Below are 21,598 nucleotides of genomic sequence, written 5' to 3' on the forward strand. Positions count from 1 at the left end.
TTTGTTTACACTCAGAAGTTTCGCGGCAGCAGCGTTCCGCGCTATGGAGCTGCATTGCTCATTTCATTATTCAGTGCGTGGCATTCATTCCCTGCCTAATGTCTACTTAATGCGTGGACATAAACTATTCATCGATTTCAACTGGGTATCTACACTAGCGCGAGAGTGAGTGAAAACATGAGTGAAATAGTAATAAGAGATTCTGAGTAGAAACAAAGACGACGAATGATCAATTTGAGTCTTACATTCTATAAAGTTGCAAAGAAACGTTACAGAATAAAAATCAAGTGCTACAACTAAACGTAAGCGTTTAATCAAAAAGTGATTAAAATATCTTCCACCATGTCTTCTTCTACCAGTTCTTCTTTCTTTCTTTCTTTCTTTATTTCTTTCTTTCTGCTGTTACTTCGATATATTTAATGTTCTTAGTCTTCTTTACTCCCATTTCTCTCTCTTCTTTACGTTTGTTTCTTATTGATGTTCTTAATTATTATTATTTTTTCTCTCTCTTTTTATTTCTTTGTGTGTTGGTTTCCTTTTCATCTTCCTTCTTATTTCCTTCTTGTTTTTATTTGAAGCTTTCTTTTTTTAATTCATTTATCTGACGTTAATTCTTCTTTTTAGTGTATTTTTCTTCTTCTTTGCCCTTCTTTCCAACACTTCTGCAGCTTAAAAAACAAATTCAATAAAATGGTGCAAAAATTGTTTCGTAGATATTTCCTAATCGACCGTCTGTCACAGTGCTGGGTTGGACGCGTTACTTCCTCTGTTGTAGCCTATCGCCCTCGGCCTCCCAAGTCACCGGACTTGATATAATTTCTTTCTTTGTGGTATGTGAAGAATGCAGTTCATGTGCCACCTTTGACCCAAGACTTTGAACGAAAAAAACATCGGGTTATTGCTACATTTACATCCATAAGCAGAGACAGAGTGCGAAAAGAATTTGACTCTCGCTTTGATGTATGCCGTGTAACAAGGGACTCTCATATTTAGTGTTTATAATGATCCAATAAAATTGAGAGAATCTTAATTTATACGCATCAAGTTATCGGATCATTAATACTTACTTAATAATAAAATTATAATGAAAATATTCTCATAATTCTGAAACACCATCTGCGAGTATATCTGTTTTTTGTTCCATTCTTCCTTTTGTTTTTTTTTCTAAATATGTCTCTTTTCCCGTGTCTCTTCTAATCATTCCACCTGTATTTTCTTCCTTCCTTTCTCTTCTCTCTTTCTTTTTTATTTTTCTGATACCTTTTATTTTTTTCATTTTCCGTTCCTATTTTTCTTATTTCCCTTTCTTCCCATTTCTGATTTTCTTCCTTCGATAATCTCGGCATTCTTTTTATATTAAAATAGACTTAACAATCAAGCAGTATCTCACATGTATGCAATGCACTAATATTATGTGCACTTACGTATTAACTAGAAGCTGGATCGAAATAATCCTGGATCCTTTCGGTTCTTTGTTGGTGTTTTGTGTATCGATTGGTGCGCGTGTATTTTTGTTTCTGTGATATCTGCTTTCATTAATCTCGTAAAATATCATTCGTAATTACAGATGCATGACATTCAGATTTACGTCGATGGGTTCAGATAATGGGTGATGCATCGATTTATTGGCTATGAGGATTGAAGAGCGTGCAACTAACCATACTGAATGCAAAACAATTGAACACGGTCAGAATAGCACACGGATGATGTAGGCAAAATAAATGTTGAAATTACCTTAATTGCCTACTTTTGTTGTGCATTCTCTGTTGGAAATACCTCCTCAAACTAGTCAGCTCGATGATTGGTCGTCATGTTTGACGGTCTACCCGAAGTTCTCGAGTTAAAACACGGCTGAAGAAGATGAGTTCCTCTGTCTTTACATGACCTCCTTTAGAAGGAAAATTATGTTGAAAGTCTAGTATCATACATTTGGGACATATGAAAAAATTGTTTATACAATGGCGAACGTTTTTCTTTTGTCATTCATGTCACCAACGAAGCAGTAGTTTTTTTAGTCGTCCGTAGTCGTCTTTGGTACACCATACATACATGCATACATGCATGCATGCATGCATACATGCATACATACATACATACATACATACATACATACATACATACATACATACATACATACATACATGCATACATACATACATACATACATACATACATAAGTGTTCTGCCCAAGTGCAGGTCTTTCAGTGCGAACCCAGCATTCTTCAAAATTTCCTATTTTCTGCCGTAGTCTCCGCATATGATCCACTTATCTTAATTTCGTCTATCAATTGATATCTTCTTCTGCCCCAAACTCTTCTCCCGTTCACCATTCCTTCCAATGCATCCTTCAGTAGGCAGTTTGCTGACGTGACGTGTTGAGTGGTACCGTTCTCAGCTGCACTAGCAACAAGTGCTCACTGACTGGCTTTTTACTCAAGGACACGCGCCAGAAACGCTGGCACTGCCTATACTGTATACCTACAGTACATTAAACAAATAATATGGACTACCTATCTACTGATAAATCGAAAAAAGAGAATATTCTAATACTGACAACGTAAGGACACCTCCAGAGATTGTTATATAAATTTCAATTAATTGCTAAATAATTTAATACTACAATATCAACTAAAATGTAAATCATAGACTACCTCTATAGAACCGTTAAGATGTAAACCAGCAGTCCACAATAAAAGTATTGAACAAGTGATAAGCTTTTTCCATCTCGATAAGGGATTACAAAACACTAAAACTAGATTGAAGTGGTGAGTGCACAAAGAATAAAGGCATTCACTGTGTCAGGATTTTTGAGAGATGTGATTTGGGGAAACAAATATACGGACATAAAAAACAAATCCAGAATATATAAAACACACGTAAGATCTCTTTTAACATATGCCACAGAAACCATAGCAGAAACGAAACGGACCGAATAAATGTTGTCAGTAACGGAAATGAAAACACTTCGAAACATCACAGACTATACTTTATAATATGATAGGCAGAATAATGAAGTTATCAGAAATAATTGTGAAATTCAATATGTGGTAAAAGTGTATAAAATTAAGAAGAAAATAATATAGAGATCGTGTATTAAGAATGCCTGATGATCACCTTCCCCAAATCGTTATGACAGGAAAATCTGAAGACCTTTGGGACAATTGCCAAAGCGTTGGCAGGAACTTTGGTCACCTGCCTCTCAATGAATTAATGCCGTTGACACACTTCTAACTTGGAAAAAGAAGATGAACATTTTGTTCACTTATTTAGCACGTGTAAACTATAGCTAAACTTAATTTCATACTAACAGCTTACATATTAGCCTACTCCTTAGACTATCCTGATGAGCAACTGAACTGTTTGCTGTGCAAATAATTATTTAAAACTAATGTACTCAATACACATTACTCGCACATACAATCATTGTCAGTTCCAATAACAAATGTCAAGCATATTTGAAAAATATAACGAACAGTCATATTTTATCGTGCCTTTACGTAGTTTTAACACATAATTACCATAGCAATTTTTTTTAAATTAAAAACAGGCGGGTTATTACCGGTATATACTACGCGTTCCATGTTACATGACCTCTGAGCGCTAATGTCGCCACTATAGTTGTATACAAGACATCGGAGGCAATTAGGGAGCGCGGGCATTGAGGGAATCAAAGCATTCGTAGAGGTGGATGACTCACTCTGCTAGTTCGTGGAATCAACGCCAGTCAATTTACAACGGACGAGTAGTACCTCGAGTACGCAATACAAGAGATAAAATCTGATCTACTGGAATAACTTCTCTGTTCTTTCATTTTCTTACCTAATGCCTTCTGTAAGAATTTACAAAATATGTTCTTCATATTATGTATATTTATTATTCCTACAGTATTCAGTTGTCAGAAGATATTAACGGCATTAAAATAGTTCTCAGACAATCACATATAGATACGACATTTACATTTGGCATGAATCCTAGAACTGACATACAAGGAGCAAAATAACTCGTTGTTTAATGAACTCTGTTTCTAGAAATAGATCGAGAAATTCTCCAATTCGGAATTTTTCTCTTCTCACGTGACTAGCTATACGGCGCCAAGCAGGTGTCAGCAGTTAAGACATTAAGCACGGTCATTGCGAGCGCAGTTCAGTCAAGAAACTGGCAAGGGAACAGAACATCTTGTGAGCACAGCTGTGCAAGGCCGAACTTTCATAAACTTGTTTACAAACTCAAGAGTTTCGGTCACTGAGACAGAGACATAGATCTCACGAGGTTTCTTTTATTTTACGATACAAACACGCAGGAACTGGATGTTTTACTCTGACTTGTGTTTTTTTTTTCTGATTGTCTTAAGCCGTACTCTTCCGCCACGTTCACCAAGTCAATAGGAGTCACCCCAGTTGTAACTATCTTTGGGTAATATTCACCGCCATTAGATCTCAAAACCAAGACGTAAATGAGCTGTTCACATATCAGAATTCGAACTGTAGAATTTTTGCGAACTTAGGAGTATTAGTTATTGAGATAGAAGTTCCGTTGTATAAAAGTGAACACTTGAAGTGTACTGTATTCCTCAATATGGAAACTAGCCAAATTGTAGCCCAGTGGTCTATTTATTCTAGAGGTCGTCTCAACATTTGTCTTTCCTTTAGGAAACCTGAAGACAAAATGAATAGTCTCGGAAACCTGTTATTTTTGTTAGCTTTAATGACGGTGCTATTTCAAGACTATGATAATTCTTTGGAACAAATTACGAATTCAACACGATAATTAAGTAAAGACAAGGATGAGGTTGATAATAATAATTATAATAATTGTAATAATGATGTTAGTAACACGTTTAAATTTAAAGTAATCCCTATACTTGTAGAATGTTTTAGTGATAGGGACATAAAGGGTCCGGCAAAAAGATCTGACTTTTTAAAATAAGACGACACAGTTGTAATTGAATGAATGAATGAATGAATGAATGAATGAAGTATATTTATTGATACACAATTATATAAACTCATGCACACAAGATCCTTCGCACGAGCCCGTACGGCCATTCGTGCTATAACTATGCACAGTTTCAATCTTCAAAGAAAACAAAAATAATACTACTAATAACAAAAGAGTAAAACAACAATAATTGTTATTATTTCTACCGTTATAATTAATTATCACAATTACAACTAATCCAACTTCATACCAAATTTCCCAAAAATAATAAAAATAAAAAAACACAGTGAAAAAAAAAATATATAAACCAATTCCTTATTGACACTGCAATAAATAATCAAAATAATCAATATAAAGATAAGACATAAAAAGCATATACATAAAAAAACACAAATAGAAAAAAACAATAAATACAAAAAGAACATTAACCCCTAAATACCTTATTCGCTCATTACAACACTAATAAGTAACTGTTCCCCTTATTTCCTCGACTCCCTCCCCCTCAGCCATTTCCACCCTCAGCTGTCGAACTTTTTCCATAAATTTTCCCACACTCTCACAGAATTTAGCGTTATGTAATATATCGTATGTTGCCAAATACTCCCTGCTAGATGTAATGAAGGACACTGACAAGAATCGTTTCCTCAGAGCTTTTGTGGCTTCACACTCCGATAAAATATAGTGTGATGTCTCGCCTCTACCGCAAAGAGGACATATTCTCGCTCCCTCTTCGTTAACGATTTTAAGTGCCCTCCAAGCTCTTAGACGAAACCAGGTTAAGCCCAGTCTGCCTTCTCTGCTTCCTCCATAGAGGTATAACTCGGTTCCCCAAAATGTTTTATCATTGATTGAATCTCCAGAGCAACCTTTTCCCTATAGTCCCCTTGTGTTATCTGCCTGTATATATCCTTCAGGCGTTTCTTGACCTTCCGTAAGATTATTTTTATTCTTTTGTCGAAAAGAGGCATTATTGTCATTTATTGATGCAAAAGAACAAAATTAGTTTTTGACAATTTCATCCTCTAAATGCCGTCAATTTTTTCTAATGGACTCCTAGAGCCTGACTCTGAAGTTGAGCACTGTGCTGCCTACCATGTCTTGAGGTATCGCGTAACATTGGCCTGCGGTCAGCGCGTCTGGCTGAGAAACCAGGTGGCCCGGGTTCGAATCCCGGTCGGGGCAAGTTACCTGGTTGAGGTTTTTTCCGGGGTTTTCCCTCAACCCAATACGAGCAAATGCTGGGTAACTTTCGGTGCTGGATCCCGGACTCATTTCACCGGCATTATCACCTTCATATCATTCAGACGCTAAATAACCTAGATGTTGATACAGCGTCGTAAAATAACCCAATAAAATAAAATAAAAAAAAAACATTGGCCTTCCTGTTGACTTATGTTTTGATGCTGAAGAACTCTCCCATGTCGACCCACATTGAAATATTGTCAGAACTTAAGTTGCGTAAGAACTACTGAAACATTTGTTTTGAAAAAGATCTACACGGAAAACTTCCGATGCGATGAGTTCCACGGATCCATTGAAATTGAAATTCCATCAATAATGGCGTTCATTTCCAATCCTCCCACCGGTGCGCGATTGTCTTAGCCACAGTTACTGCCTCTAACACTAATTTCATCGTGACATAGTATTTGATACAGCGTTGTTTAATAACTCGTTAGAAAGAAATAATTAAATTGTGAGCTAAACGGACTCTGCTTTTTGTGTGATGATGATATTGTTCCTACGATGAAGTAATAATTGCTTCTCGTTTATGTACGCATTTGAGCAAAACTAATGCAGTATGTTATGGAGTTCACGCTGCTTCTCTTGTTATCACGAAACGAGGTTTAATGGTAGAGGGCATTGGGGTTTTATGGTCTATTTTAGATTCCACCTTTGGGCATTTTATCCTGCGCAGGCATGCAACAACTTTTAATCACATTATTTACTTTTAGTTCTGTGCAATGAACTGCTTCATGAAATTAAATTCCGCACGGACTCTAGTACAGACCGGACCTCAGGCGATGTATCTTAAATTAGCGTGAGACTTGGTGTCCACTTGAGTAAACACTGCTAATGACTTCCTACGTCAATTAAGCTTATTGTAAGTAGTTATCGATCAGCACACGAAAATTAGTATTACAAAACGTGTCCTCTATACATACACCTCTTAGCTTATTCATAATTAGTCGTCCTCAGGGCCTAGTGGCTAGCATGCTAGCCGTTAGGTCCGAGATGAACGTGGGTTCAATTCTGACCGAGGACGATAGGTTTTAAAGAACGGTACAGTTAGTATTAGCATAATTTCCTCCAGAAGTTGAGAGCATCGTTAATGATAATAGTAATACAATAGTTACAAATTAATTTTTAGAGAACCCGGAGGTTCATTGCCTCCCTCACATAACACCGCCATCAGTCTCAATTCTTACAAAGATTAATCCAGTCCTTAATTGCATATTCTACCTTCCACAAATCAATTTTAATATTATTCTCCCATCTACGTCTCAACCTCCCCAAACCTCTTCTCTCTCAGGTCTACATGCATTTCTGGATTCACCAATATGTAGCCTACTAGAAGCCCTGACCATTTCAAACGTCTGGATTTAATATTCCTAATTACGTTATGTGAAAATACAGTGCGTGCAGTTCTGCTTTATGTAACTTTCTCCATTCTCCTGTAGCTTTCGCTTCTTCCTCGTTTACGAAATATAACGACTTGAAAATCGATGCTACTTATACAGCTTCTTCCGCGCTCTCGGATCATCATAGTTCCGCGACACCGTATCACAGCTCTCGCATTAATGTTCTAGTCTATTTTATTTTTCTCTTAACTCACATTCATATATTGCTCTTGCTGAAATAGAGCTTACCCTGAACTAAGTACATTTAACACACTTAGATTTAGGAAACAAATTAGATTAAATATTTGTTTTCTCTTTTCTTAAGCTAATTTAGCTTAAAATTGAAGTTTAATCCCCATGTACTTTTGCATTTTCTATATTTATATATGTTATCACTATCTATCTGTATTTTACTCTATATTAATGCTATTGTACTGAATTAACGTTCTTCAATCTGGAAATATTTTGTATAACTTAACTAAACTTTTTCGGGCTAGAATGCTAATATAGTGAAAACCTAATGTATTGAATAAATAAATAAATGGAATGAATTAATAAATAGATAAATAAATATTTAAATAAATAAATATTCTAATTTATTAATGAATTAGCATTTGGAAACTTGAAATATGAATATTGTTTACGGTTGACATTCCCATAAGTGTGGGCTCATCATAAGGTTCAAAATACATGTAGATCAGCAAGTAGATATATTATTCTCCTTGTTATATGACGATTAAAGTCATATTATACAAAATTTCTGCTTTTATATCTGCTAAGAAAAATCTCTGAATAAAATATCGATCAGAATTCTAGGTTAGATTTGAACTTGAATATACTAGTTTCGTAGTAACACTACTACTCCATTTCAGTTATTATTTTCCATTTGATATGGAGGAATAGCCCGAAGGCTAGCATTGGAAACTCTATTTGACTTATTGTGTCTTAGTGTTCCTATATTTAGAAATGATTGTTAGCCACCGGCGTAGCTCAGTCGGCTGAGGCGCTTACCTGCACTCGTTTGTGGGTTTTATTCTGTCTTGGGCTGATTACCTGGTGGGTTTTTTCCGAGGTTATCCCAAACCGTAAGGTGAATGTGAGGTAATATATGGCAATCCTCGGGCCCATCTCGCCAAATGCAATCTTCAATATCACCAATCCCATCGAAGCTAAATAACATAGTAGTTGATACAGCATTGTTAAATAACTAAAAAAATAATTAAGTCCGAACTACTGAACTTTTATAGAGATCATCACTCAGCTATTATGATGTTATGATTCTGTCGTATAGGCTGAAGATTGCGATGGAGTCCCGCTAGAATGTTTTTTCCTCTCCACCTTGAAGCGTACTAAGTCTCTTCATGGTAAAGAATATTGAAACGGTGAGTGGTGGTGGACTGATGGAGGGAAAATGGGATAACTTCCAGAAGGATCCTCCAGAACCTTGGCTTTGTTCACCATCTCCATCGAAGGATTTCTAAACCGGATCTGCAGTCATTTGAAGCCCGTGATCTGCCAGGTGTTACATTCTTTCAGTATTAGAAAGAATTGTAATCATTATCATCAACACCACCATCAACATAAATTATAACAATGCCTAATATGCTGAACCTCTTCATCCATGCTCTTGTCTGGCTAGGTATTGAAACTCTCAACACTATGGAAGTCACAATACCTATTGTTGTCCGTTTATACAGCTCAGCGTGGCTGGCACGCTATGTTCTGCTTTAAGGAACCGCTATCTGTATTTATAGAGTTCCTGCTTGAATTATAACATAGGTCACCTCGCAAGTCCTATCCTGACGTCTTCCTCTACATTGTAACAAATTCCCTCAATTACATGACCATCAATCTCAGTTGTATAGTGGCTGTAGCGCCACAATGAACCATTGACCAACTTCAGATGTTAAGAGAGCAGCCATTTCGTAGCACAACATGTGTTCTTGTCTTCCGAAGATCAAGGACAAATTTATTTTCATTTAGAGAACATTACTAATCATATAAACTGACTGCAAAAGCAAAAATTATGAAGTGTATTCATTAGCGTGTAAATAGCAGTTCCTCTTTAAATAATTAAAAATAATTAAAGTGGTCACTATTTTCGAAGAGTTAATATAGTTAAGTTTTGGAACAACTTGCTGATTCTAATATCAGATTAATCTTCTGTGTTGTACCTGTTGCTGATTCTAACTTCTAGTTCGTCTTGGTTGCTGCACCTGTTATGTATGATGAAGCTTCAGGCAATAAATTCCTCGTGTGAATTGTAAGATCCGCAAAAATAGTTAGAGAAATTAGAAACGTGCAATCTGTAAACTTGGTCTGAATCCCAAAATCTGATTGAGCTCACTAACATTGAGAGTCTAAATTTCCAAATCGATGTTAGTCAAAGCTTTGTTGAATCATATACATTGTATTACTTTCTTACAGATACATTTCTTTTTCAAAATCGCAAAATTCCTGTTTTCAAATTCTCAACTCACTTTAGACTCAGTTTGAAGAATATTGAACGCTTAATAACAGAAGTGGTAGAACAGTTCCTCTTATAATGCTAATTTGAAAAACGTAAAAATTCTATTCATCACCGAAACCTTCATAACCAATAAGCTTTGTTATAGGGATATTTATTCACTAGGTGACTTGGACTAAATTTAGGTATTTACACAGCTTATTGCTTTATTTTGTGAAGGTGTAATATTAAGCTACATTTTCAAATAACTTTCATATAACTATGTCCGTCAGCCATACTATTCTGCTATATATTTTTTTTTCTTGTGATCATTGTTATGAATCAAGCCTGCTCTTTGTTTTGGTACCATTTCTTGTTTAATAAAAGAATTGAAAAATTACATCCTAATTCTTGCATAAGATTATTAGGTATGAATACGAGCAAAATTCTTTACGTTGTTTTAGTAGCGAAGACTCTAATGCATAAAATATACTAATAACATTTTTAAGAAACTAAATTTTTCTGTGTCAGTTCTGCTGGAAAGTGTATATATGTGAAAATATTCGTAGATTAATTTGCAACATTGCGGAGCTTTTCGTACTTCATTTCACAAAAGGGTAAAAGGCACAATATTAAGAAAGTTGTCGTAGTATTGGTGTTAAATAAGCTATTGGACAATGTACTCATTAAATATATATAACGAAACTGTGTATGCCAATTCATTACATCACCTGTTGACAAATTTAAGATATTTCTTAGTCAACTTTACATACATGTTTCTGTATGCAATTTACAGTCATCGTCATTATTTTTATCTTTGAGGATATGTCCAGTAATCCGTGTGAAGGTTGTGGACGAACGTTAGCTAGATATTTTCATGTTGCGAGATTTTGTACTCGAGTTGTCAGCATGGCGTAAAGCCGTCGCTGGTACTGGAGTGGTCTGATTGATTGATTTGACTTGACTTGACTTGACTTGAATGATTGAATAATAAGTGGACTGAGTTGTTGATCAGAGTTTACTGATTTGATTGGATAGGTTTTGATTAACTTAATCCTATCTGCTTGACTGACTGATCTTGACTTCGCTGGACTGAATTGACTAATGACTTGAATTTATTTGCTGGAATGAGAATAAGTGACTGACTTTATTGAACTGGACTTGCTGAAAAATTTTACTGACCTTGACTGAACTATTTGACTGTAACGGACTGATTCATTGATCTGTCTGACTTGATAGGATTAACTGACTAATTTATTGGTTGATTCAATGGACTGACATGACTGGTCTGACTTCACTCACTTAATTGGGGTGGCTTGACTTCACTTGGCTAGTCTGCTTGACTGACTTCTGTTAGTGTCGCTGGGCTTGATTGATTTGATTTTACTGAAGTCACTGATAAGACCTGACTGGATTGGACTGATATGCCTTAAGTGACTGACATGACTTGACTGCCTGACTTCATTGGACGGGGCTGCCTGACAGACTTCACTGAACTGGACTAGACTTACTGTTTATGAACCGACTAATTCATTGACTTCTCTGACTGGGCTAGATTTACTAGTTGATTCCTTTGGTCGATCGATTGATGGGACTGATTCGACTAGTCTCATTTGACTGATTTGGCTTCACTTGACTAGTCTTGCTTGACTGACTTGTCTTGATATTACTGTCGTGTACTGAGTGATTGACTTCACTTGCTGATTTTTAGAATTGGACTGACTGCCTGATTTGACTGAGCTCGGCTGAACTGATTGCTTGACTATACCGGGCTAATTCACTTGCTTGTTTGACTGCACTACACTGGGCTGATTGATTGAGCGAGGCTGGACTATACTCTAAGCAACCAATCCTCAGTGTAAATACTCTGTCACTATCTCTTTAAATTATCGATTCCACGTGTTTCCAATATTACGTTTTGAATTGAAAAATCCGAAACAGCTAATACAGTAGAATGACCGACATACTGCAGATACGTAGGACAGGAGATCCTATATTGTCTGCGGTTGAGCGTGCATGAGCCAGATTTCATCCGAACATTTCGCTCTGCCTTGCTAATCTTAATCCTTTTGTTCAAATTTCAATACATCGTGATTGAATTTGAATATAGTCTCCAGTAAGAAAGAGTTATGAAAGTAATTACTTTATTAATTCCAGGACAGCAAAATTAAAGGTCATAAAACTTTTCTAAAGGTTTATGCTACATTTATGGTTTCTTGAGGTGCTGAATCCAAATCTGAGGTCAGATTTTCTCTATCACGTAACCACTTTTCCGCAACATGCTTTGACACTTATAGCAATGTGTATGTAGCGATATTGAATTTAATATGGGAAATATTAAAGGTAGGCCTATATTTTACAAAAACTATTAGATTTGCCATAATTAACAACTCACGCTTGTCAAATGCTTTTTACCGCCTTTTTCTCTTCATAGTGAAGTTGCGTTTGTTGCTTTTCCTCTGTGTGAGGTTCAAGAGGTATTCTTTACAGCCAGTGTTTTTGTTCCCAATTACTGCTACTTGCTCACAGATGAAATATGGAAACTTAGTATACCCAGCCTGCTGACCAAGAAGTATGCACAACTCTCTCAGATCTCCATAGAACATCAAATTATTTTCATTATATTTTATCTTTGTAAGAACCAGTTCAAGATTCTCATAAGTTTATTTCAGGTGTACCGAATGACCAACAGGTAACGAATCATACTTGTTGCCATTGTGCAAAAGCACTGATCACTGCCTTCAGCTTCCTTTTGGAGGAATCAATAAAAGTCTCCATTCATCCACTTCATACTGAACGTTAAACTTTCGTATCAAATCAGGAATATCACTGCAGTATACTAAGGCAGCCTCTTATGAAGAGCAGGGCGTAAATTCCTCTTCTCTACTCCTGTACCAATGAAGAAATGTTCCTGGTGCCAGAAAGTTTATTTATTTTATTTTGGAGTGTAAGAGCTCATCTTTTCCCTCGGGTAATCCTAAATATTTCATTAAATATTTGACTTCAAATTGGTAAACTCTTCAGGACTTTCACTCTCTGCATCACACAGCCATCTAGATTATGTTTCTGATCCTCATCAGTTCTTTAATACGAAATTTAACATTAGACCATTGGTTATGGTTGCAGCAAAATCAGTAATATATTAATAATACAGTGCGATCGAAAAGTCCCTCCGCAGCTCTATTAGTTCAAGTAATCCTAGAATAGAAGCCTGTAGAAAGTTGGCAGTCTCCAATTCATTCTGGTTTTACAACCTCACATCCTCAGTTCATCATATGCTTTGAGGCCAGTGCTGCTACTTGAATGCTCTACCAATACACTTGAATTCTCTGTCTAGTGGATTTTCGGCTACATAGGCACTGCGGAGAGACTTCTCGATCACACTGTATAAAACATAAAATATAGTTGTGTATAAAAATCGTACGTGATGTACGATTTTTATATCATTTCTCGCTTCAGCACATAAAAGTACATAAAGGAGAGCTAAAAGTTTTTAGAAGTTTCTTCATCGCAGGCTGTGTTAGCGTTATTTGATGACTTTCTAGGGGTGGATTTGTGATTGTAGCTGATGCAGACTTAGTGAATTACTGCTGAGAAGCAAATACACTCCGAATACTGTGAATTGAGCTAGTCTTACACCACCATTATTGAATGCAATAATTGTGACAATGAACTGAGAAGTCGTGGAGTGTTGAGTACATATTAATCCTCAACAATAATGTTGGACGTGAGAGTTCACAGCGTGATAGGTATCGGAGCAAACAATACAAGGAGGCTGCCTGCCGCTAGAAGACGTGGCTGCTTGACGAGCCCTTGAGACACAAATAGCTCGAGCAGATTTACTGTGTGAAACCGTTCACTTGTACCCTCTCACTAGCACTAAATCACTGTGTACGAAACAGCAAACAGTGAACAGCTGGTCCACGTAACTCAACGCTGACAAATATTGTGACTGAAATAAACCACCTCCGTCGGAAGAACTCTGAGCGATCTCCTTTCTAAGTACACCAACATGATGATGCATGGGTAATGTCGGTTCATAATCCTCACACGATTGTGATTATCATCTTAATGAATGTCTAATAAGGTTTCGTAAGAAACAAGGGATTCGCTATATAGGTAGCGTGTTCGTTTCCCAACCAAGCGGCCTTAGATTCCATTTCCGGTGAGGGCAATGAAAGACATTTTATTTTCCGCTTATGGAACTAAGTGTTCGTCTTTTGACTTATGATTTACCTGTGATATCTCTGTAGTGACCCATTGTCTTGCCCATCCCATGAACAAGAAGGCTCGCATTTGCGAGATGTCTAGTGTACTGTACGATCAGATGAATCTTCAACCTTGGAGTGTCAGTTGGACTAAATGGGGAGGTTAAACAGAGTAACAAAGAAAGGAAGAAAGAATCAAGAGATCGATAACACGTTGGTTTGAAGCACAAGTCCTTGAATATAAATGATGGTGATTATGATTAGAAATACTATCATTACGATTTATTCATTCATAGTTTTCTACCATACAATATAATATTCTTTAATAATCCTTGCAAGAGTGAAGTTGGAACAGTTCTGAGTTTATGATTATAATAACCAGAGCTGCGATTCCTTTAACCAAAACATTGAAAATATGTTAGTGATGTCACAAGATTTTTGGGGAAAAATGTATATTATTTTTTTTTCCATTAGACATCAATTCGCCTCTCTTTATTTTTTAACTAATAGGTATAATATAATGTTTTCTTAACTCTTGAAGATCAATCTGAAAAACATAAATAGCAAGGTATATTTGGGGAGGTTTTAAATGTGAATATTATTATAATTATATGGAGAAAATTTTAGGCAAAAAGTTTGAAATTTGTAGGCGGAGTAGAGATTTTAAAACACTGTTTAAATTTACAAACATTTTAATGATTCATATAATTTTGTACCAAATGAGACGAAAGTTTGTATAGATTTTATTTAAATGCTGCATAATAGGCCTACGTATACAAATTTGCAAAATCTACCTCAACGGTTATGAAAATTGAAATTTCGTGTCATTGTATCTTGAATTAAAAGTAAGACTGTAAAGCTACACCTTCAGAGTTAAGGAAGCTTTCAGAATAATCTTAATTCATCGTTATCTAATTAAATAATGAAACAAAAACTCTTCTTCTTGACATTCGTTGTTAAACGGAAATTGATAATTATTTTTATTTAACCATTGTGTCTGTTAAGTAAGGTTAAACATTCACATTTTCTAGAATCACTATTTCTGTAGCTTTAAGTTATTAAATGTGTAATTTTCTTCATTCAGAGAGGAGAATATACTCCAAATTATTTACTTATTGTTTCTCTCCCAGAAATTTTGCTTTATGCATTATATATTTTATCTTATGATGTAATATATATATATATATATATACGCTAAATTTTGGATACACATTACGGAAGTCTTCTGAAATACGGTCAGTACGACGCTAGTGCCTTGCCTAGGATAATACAGAATATCACATTGAGAACGGATATACATCCATGCCCGAGAGAATTTCGATCTCACAACCGTAACACCAAAGCTGCACCTTAATCATAACAGGAGCAAACAAACACACATACATTTGTGTGTACACTTGTTACATGTGTACATATACCAGTTATTCCATTGGGTAGGTTGTTAGCGGAACCTCCCACACTGTCACTGTCCGCTCTAGCGATGAACAATACTGCGTTAAGTCGTAACCTATTTACTAGATTAAGAAAGTGTATGTCGGGAGACGAGACCTGGCATGTGAGCTTTGCATAGGGGAAAGAATGAGCTGTCAGAAAGAGAGTTTGTCTCATGATGGTTAATATTATACGAGTCTACCTATAGGGAATTTCATCTCAGATTAAAATCTATCTTCCCCCTCCATACTCATTGGTGATATAGCTACGGCACATGAGAAGGTCACAGCACAGGTTTTGCCTCCTCTGCTATACCTACGTTACATATTATTTATCATAGTCTATCTTCACGGACGCCTTGCATCTTCGGACAAGTCAAACACTAAAGGAAATATAATCATAAGACATTTTGTAATGTATACAGTGGCGATAGCCTGTTATAAAATATGTACAGTCCTTTGTACCTTCGTTAATTTGGTAATAAAATTCAATCAGTGTAAAAATAACACCAAGAAGTTTATCATCTCTTAAAAATATTAAGACTGGAAACTTCACCAGTTTTTAGTTATGTGTAGTGGAATTTCTAACATCTAATGGGGGGAGGGGTTACTTTTCCGTAATACAATGACATTTACTTTCGCTATTAACATAGTAAATTCGAAATAATCGAGCCTCGCTACAGAAGAAGATTAAAATGTACCTACTTGATTAAACCGCCATGGACAGACTGCACACACTCGTATCTTCTGTATTTTATTCTTTCTCCGATCTAGATGCACAATACTGTGTATTGTTGTAATTGTATATGATTTTTGTTTAAGCAGTTTCGTGATTCCACGCCTTGATCTCGTCGATATTTTTGTGCTGAAAGTCTGATCCTAATGGGTTCCAATTTAGTCGATCTGCTACTCAGTTGAGACACGCTGTGAATTTTATGGTCTAATGACCTAATGGAGGACTCTGGCAGGAATCGCTTCCTCAGAGTTTCTGTGGCTTCATACGCCCACAACATAATGATGTGATGTCTCGCCTCTACCGCAAAGAGGACAGATTCTCGAACCCTCTTCATTGACGATTTGAAGTGCCCTCCACGCTCCTAGACGAAACCAGGCTAAGCCCAGCCTGCTCTCTATGCTTCCCCCATAGAGGTATAACTCTGTTCCCCAATTTGTTTTGGATCTCCAGAGCAACCTTATCCCTACATTCTTTTCTCTTATTTGCCTGTCTATATCCTTCAGGCGCTTCTTGACTTTACGCCAGACACTTCACTTATTTCTGCAACCTTCCTCGTATATAAATCCCATGTCTATTTCCTCCAACCTTCTGCGTAATCTACCTGCTCAGGTTACTTGGTCTCTCCTCTCGAGTTACTCCCTATAACAAACAGCTCTACTAAGAGTATGATCTCCATGCACAATCCTGAAGTAGTACTTTAAAATTTTTTTCTTGCATTCTATTTTATCTCTAGAGCGCTCGAATTCTCCTAGGATTCCGCTATCTGTTTGAAAAGTTGCTTTGTACCTTGTTAAGTTTTCGGTTCGCCCTAGCCCCAAATATCTGCCCTATACATAATTTCAGACCTAACTACCGCGTTATATACTTTATCTAACAAATTTATATTCTCGTCTGACACAGAGCCATTTTAACGGAATGGTTTTCACTAATCAGAATATTATTCTTTTGATGGGAAGTGTAAAATTAGGACATTCTTATAATATTTCCCACAATAAATGAAATAGCTAGAATTGGATGAGAAAAAATTGGATAAGAAAAAAAGGTTTAGTTTTTTGAATGGTACTGTCAATAAGTAAAATAAAACATATATATTCAAAAGTTTCAAAAATACTAGAATAATAGAAGATTATATATGATAGTTGCACATTGCAGATTGAAATGTGAAGTGCATCTTAGCCAAGTGAGCAAAGACTAATTGTAACAACATATTCAAATGAGTTGAGTCTTGCAAAAAACTAGTCGCAAGTGCAAGATAAAACATCTTATACTAAATAGTTAAGTTTAGAAATTATATTAAAAATTGTATATCTATATGTAAATTATAAATTATGTAATGTAAGGCTTCAATGATTATATGTATGTATATTTTTCTTTTTTTGTCTGTGAACTATAATAAATATATCATATATAATATTTCCCGCGAAATTTTGTCCACAGAGGTCACTTGATAAGTTTCTGTCAATAAAACTGCATTAATTTAAGACTTTCATGGCGTTTTATATGGTGCGAGATTTTTCTGTTTTTCTTGCGTTATAGGGAAGCATTCTTTTATATAATATTTGTTTTTCCATTGTGTCACAGATGTACAAACGTCTCACACACACAAAAAAATTATGTTTCATGAGTGTACGTAATTTTCGCATACCCAAGTCCCTACACGGGTAGAACTATATATTGTCATGATTATGAATATTTGCATTAACTGGGTACCGCAGTCAGTACCGAAAGAGACTTTCCGCAGGTTATGTTGTAACTCTAATGAAATTTTGGGGCTGGTAGAGACCTCTTCCGAAAATATTTTCGTAAGTTCGATTTGAAGACTCTATAAATGTACTGTATAACCTCCTGTAATGTATTTTCGCCAGTCTTCATCTTTTTCAGTGTTTCCATAGGCCGCACTCCATTTCACATTTTGCAGTACCATCCGAATCTCAAAAATGCCAACTGGTAGTATGGTCTTACCTACAACTTCGTTTATTCATATCCTTAATTTTTGCGTTTGTCCTCCTCCGTTACGTCGAGTAGAGTTTCATACATTTATTATTATTATTATTATTATTATTATTATTATTATTATTATTATTATTATTATTATTATTATCTGATACTGTTTTAGTCTGAAGATGAATGCAGAATGTTTTAAGGAATCCATTTTAGCTACTAGTTATAACTGTTGCGTTCTTCTGTATTTTTTTCTCGCATCTCTGACTGCCATTTAACTTAGTTTAAAATGCACATAGTATGGAATGGGACTAATCTTGTTGCATTGTATAAGATTATTTGAAATAGTAATGGAAGAAGCCTAATATATCTCCCCGCGGGGAAATAATAGAACGTAATTCGCTCTGAAATTTGCAGCAATTATGCAGAAGATTTTATTACCTTATATATTTTGAAATATGTTATCAGTTGCACATACAGTAAGCCTAGTTAATGCAAAGCACGAAGAATAGAAAAGAGCGACTTATTATTATTATTCTTATTCTTCTTCTTATTATTATTATTATTATTATTATTATTGTTGTTGTTTTTATTATTATTATTATTATTATTCTTCATTAATATATTTATTCATTAATATTTTATTACGATACTCAGCGAATTTCAAATATATCTCTTTCAGAAAAACGACATTACTTCTAGTGTCATATAAATGAAATGTGCATAGTTCTTGCGGATTTTAATTTCGATTATCTGATTTCGTGCGTTGAACGTAAATCACTGCAAGACGTTCTTCTCAATAGCTGCAATACTTTCACACATCGAAAGTGAAGGTAGAAGTCTTCACTTCCGAACTACTTCTTCTGGTTAATATATTATATTTGATTTTTCAGATCCGTTGACACTGACGTTTTTACATTTTTTAAACCAACTTAATTTTAAAACATGGAGGAGGAGGAAGAGGAAGTTAAATCTGCATCCGGTCAAGTGACGAAGCAACAGCAACACCGCACGTTTCAGCAGTCCACCAGAATGCAGCAGTCATATTCATCTCGTTCAACGATGGCAAGTTCAAGCAGCAAGACCATCTCCTCCGGTATAGTGTCTTCGTTTACTTCAGATGTGGGTGACAAAAATATCATCCAGGAGGAATCCAGTCGACAGAGCATGTCTTTCAAACATTTCATCTCATCTTCAAGCACCAAAACAGCAATAAATAAGCCCCAGGGCAGACTGACACACATGATAGCGTGTGACAAGACATCAGAAGATGGTTCGGATACTGTAAGCAACCCAAACGGGCAGGAACTGTTAGGGATCGCTACAGAAGAAACAGCAGAAGCATTTTCATCGGCAAAAATGATGCAGGCATCAAACAGTTCCTTTATGGCTTTAGCTCAAGAGAAACAGAAATATGGATCCATTTCTTCCCATGTGTTGTCGTCTGGCTCAGATGTTATAGAAACTTCAGCAATATCGGCAGCGGAGAGTACGGTCACTATGGCAACGTCACAGACAAAAGACACAATAGCTCAAAATCAAGGTGTAGCGAGAGCAAAGTCTCCAATGATGTACCTCTCGGCCTCACAAGAAGACTACGAGAATGCTCAGCACAAAAGGACCTTGTCGAGGTCTCTGTCTCCCATGTCAAGTACATCTTCAGATGTTTCTGCTCCAGGACTGTCTCCTGCGAGAACTCTGTCAACTGCAAAATCTGTCGAGACATCGGCCATAGGCAGGGAAGGCCGGCAGTGGCTGACAGCTACAAGTGGAACTTACAGATCCGAGACTGCAAAGTCTATGGAAAGTTTACGAAGCAACAGCACGGCTTCTTCGTCCAGCGGGAACGTACATCATACCCACAGACATAGCTTCTTGACGTCATCGGAGAGAGACATGCGGAGAGTTGTAGCGAGTTCTGTGGAAGCCAGATCTTTGGAGAACCTGGAGAAAGAGATAAGACTGATGGGTAAACGGAAGGCGGTGTCGGGTGAAGAATTAATCGGCGGCGCGGACGATTCGAGCATGACGCCCGCGGAGAGGCGTCGCGGATTGTACGCAGGCGTGATCACACCGGGTGAGCGACGCACCACCGTGCCGCAACATCTGTCGCTCCCGCCCCCAACGGGCACTTACTTGAGCCTGGCCACCCCGGGGGCGGACCGCAAACTCACCATTCTGTCCCCGCATAGTCCCCACCAGCCGGATCTCCTCCAGTTCTCCAGTTCCTTGACCACCCTCAAGACCCGTAGGAAGAAGGCCATCGTACTGCCCAAGCTGATTCTTCCTCGCAGCGAGAGCGACGTCTTTCTTGAGTGAGTACCTTTTACTTGGAGAAATATGTCTAGAGCTTAAAATAATATGTATGGTTGAAGGATGTAAGAGTTACCTGTAATTTTCCAGTGTCAAATGTTCTCTTTCTTACAGACTATGTACTGTATATTTATTCAGAAAGTCTTTGGCATTTTTCCAATGATTGTCGTGTAAAGAATAGAATATTATGCATGTGAAATTTTACAATTCTGTTATTAATTTATCCTATGTGATATTTGATAAAGTATAAACAGAATACATTAGTACTTGCGAGTAGTCGACTGATTGCAAAATAGAAAAACATAAAAATATTTTCAAATACAAAATTAGTAGGCCTATATGTTTCTTAAAATGGAAAGCAACAACGTAACTATTTGCTATAATACTTGTTGATACGTATGATTTTCTTGATTAGAAATAACATCCGAAATGCGTGATTCAGGTCCCGCATATTGCGGATAGATGGCAGGACTGTGACCCATTTTTTAAGTTGCACACCACTTCGGTGGGCCACGGTATGCATGGTGTGTAACTGTTAGTGTTTACGTAAACGTATTACTTGGAATGGGTGAGGATGATTATGATTATGAGGAAGGATGAAGGGGAAACCCGGTGCCGGTACGTAGCTTACTCCTGTCGAATAGCACCAAGGGGGCCGCCAGGCTTAACGTCCCTGTCCGACGTACGAATCACCATCAACAGTTATATATGCTTTTTCTTCATTGTCACTGCTGGGAGATTTGGGATTTAACCCAGGCATATTGGTGTACAATCTAATGATTACAAGTTGTGCGCCGCTACCTTTCCTAGTCGCGAGGTGGATATTTTACTCGAAAATTTCAGACCCCGCCGGGAATCGAACCCGGGCCGGCTAGTCTGGAGACCGCTACTTCAGAGCTAACTCGGCGGATATAACATCAGGAATAATGTCCGTAATTACCATCGTCTATTACTCCATACATTTTCTC

At 36.7% G+C, this 21,598-nt stretch overlaps 1 protein-coding gene across 1 annotated transcript in view; it reads left to right on the forward strand.

Annotated features, from left to right (window-relative positions):
* LOC138694555 (serine-rich adhesin for platelets-like) overlaps positions 1 to 20,636 on the forward strand; it is a 264,902-nt gene extending 244,266 nt beyond the window's left edge. Inside the window, exon 2 of the mRNA XM_069818409.1 lies at positions 19,211 to 20,636. Within this exon, the coding sequence (XP_069674510.1) occupies positions 19,263 to 20,636 (1,374 nt within the window). The 5' untranslated portion in view covers positions 19,211 to 19,262. The remainder of the gene's footprint in view (positions 1 to 19,210) is intronic.
* The last annotated feature ends 962 nt before the right edge of the window (positions 20,637 to 21,598 follow it).

This window comes from Periplaneta americana, chromosome 2 (genome assembly GCF_040183065.1).
Source record: "Periplaneta americana isolate PAMFEO1 chromosome 2, P.americana_PAMFEO1_priV1, whole genome shotgun sequence".
Classification (NCBI taxonomy): domain Eukaryota; kingdom Metazoa; phylum Arthropoda; class Insecta; order Blattodea; family Blattidae; genus Periplaneta; species Periplaneta americana.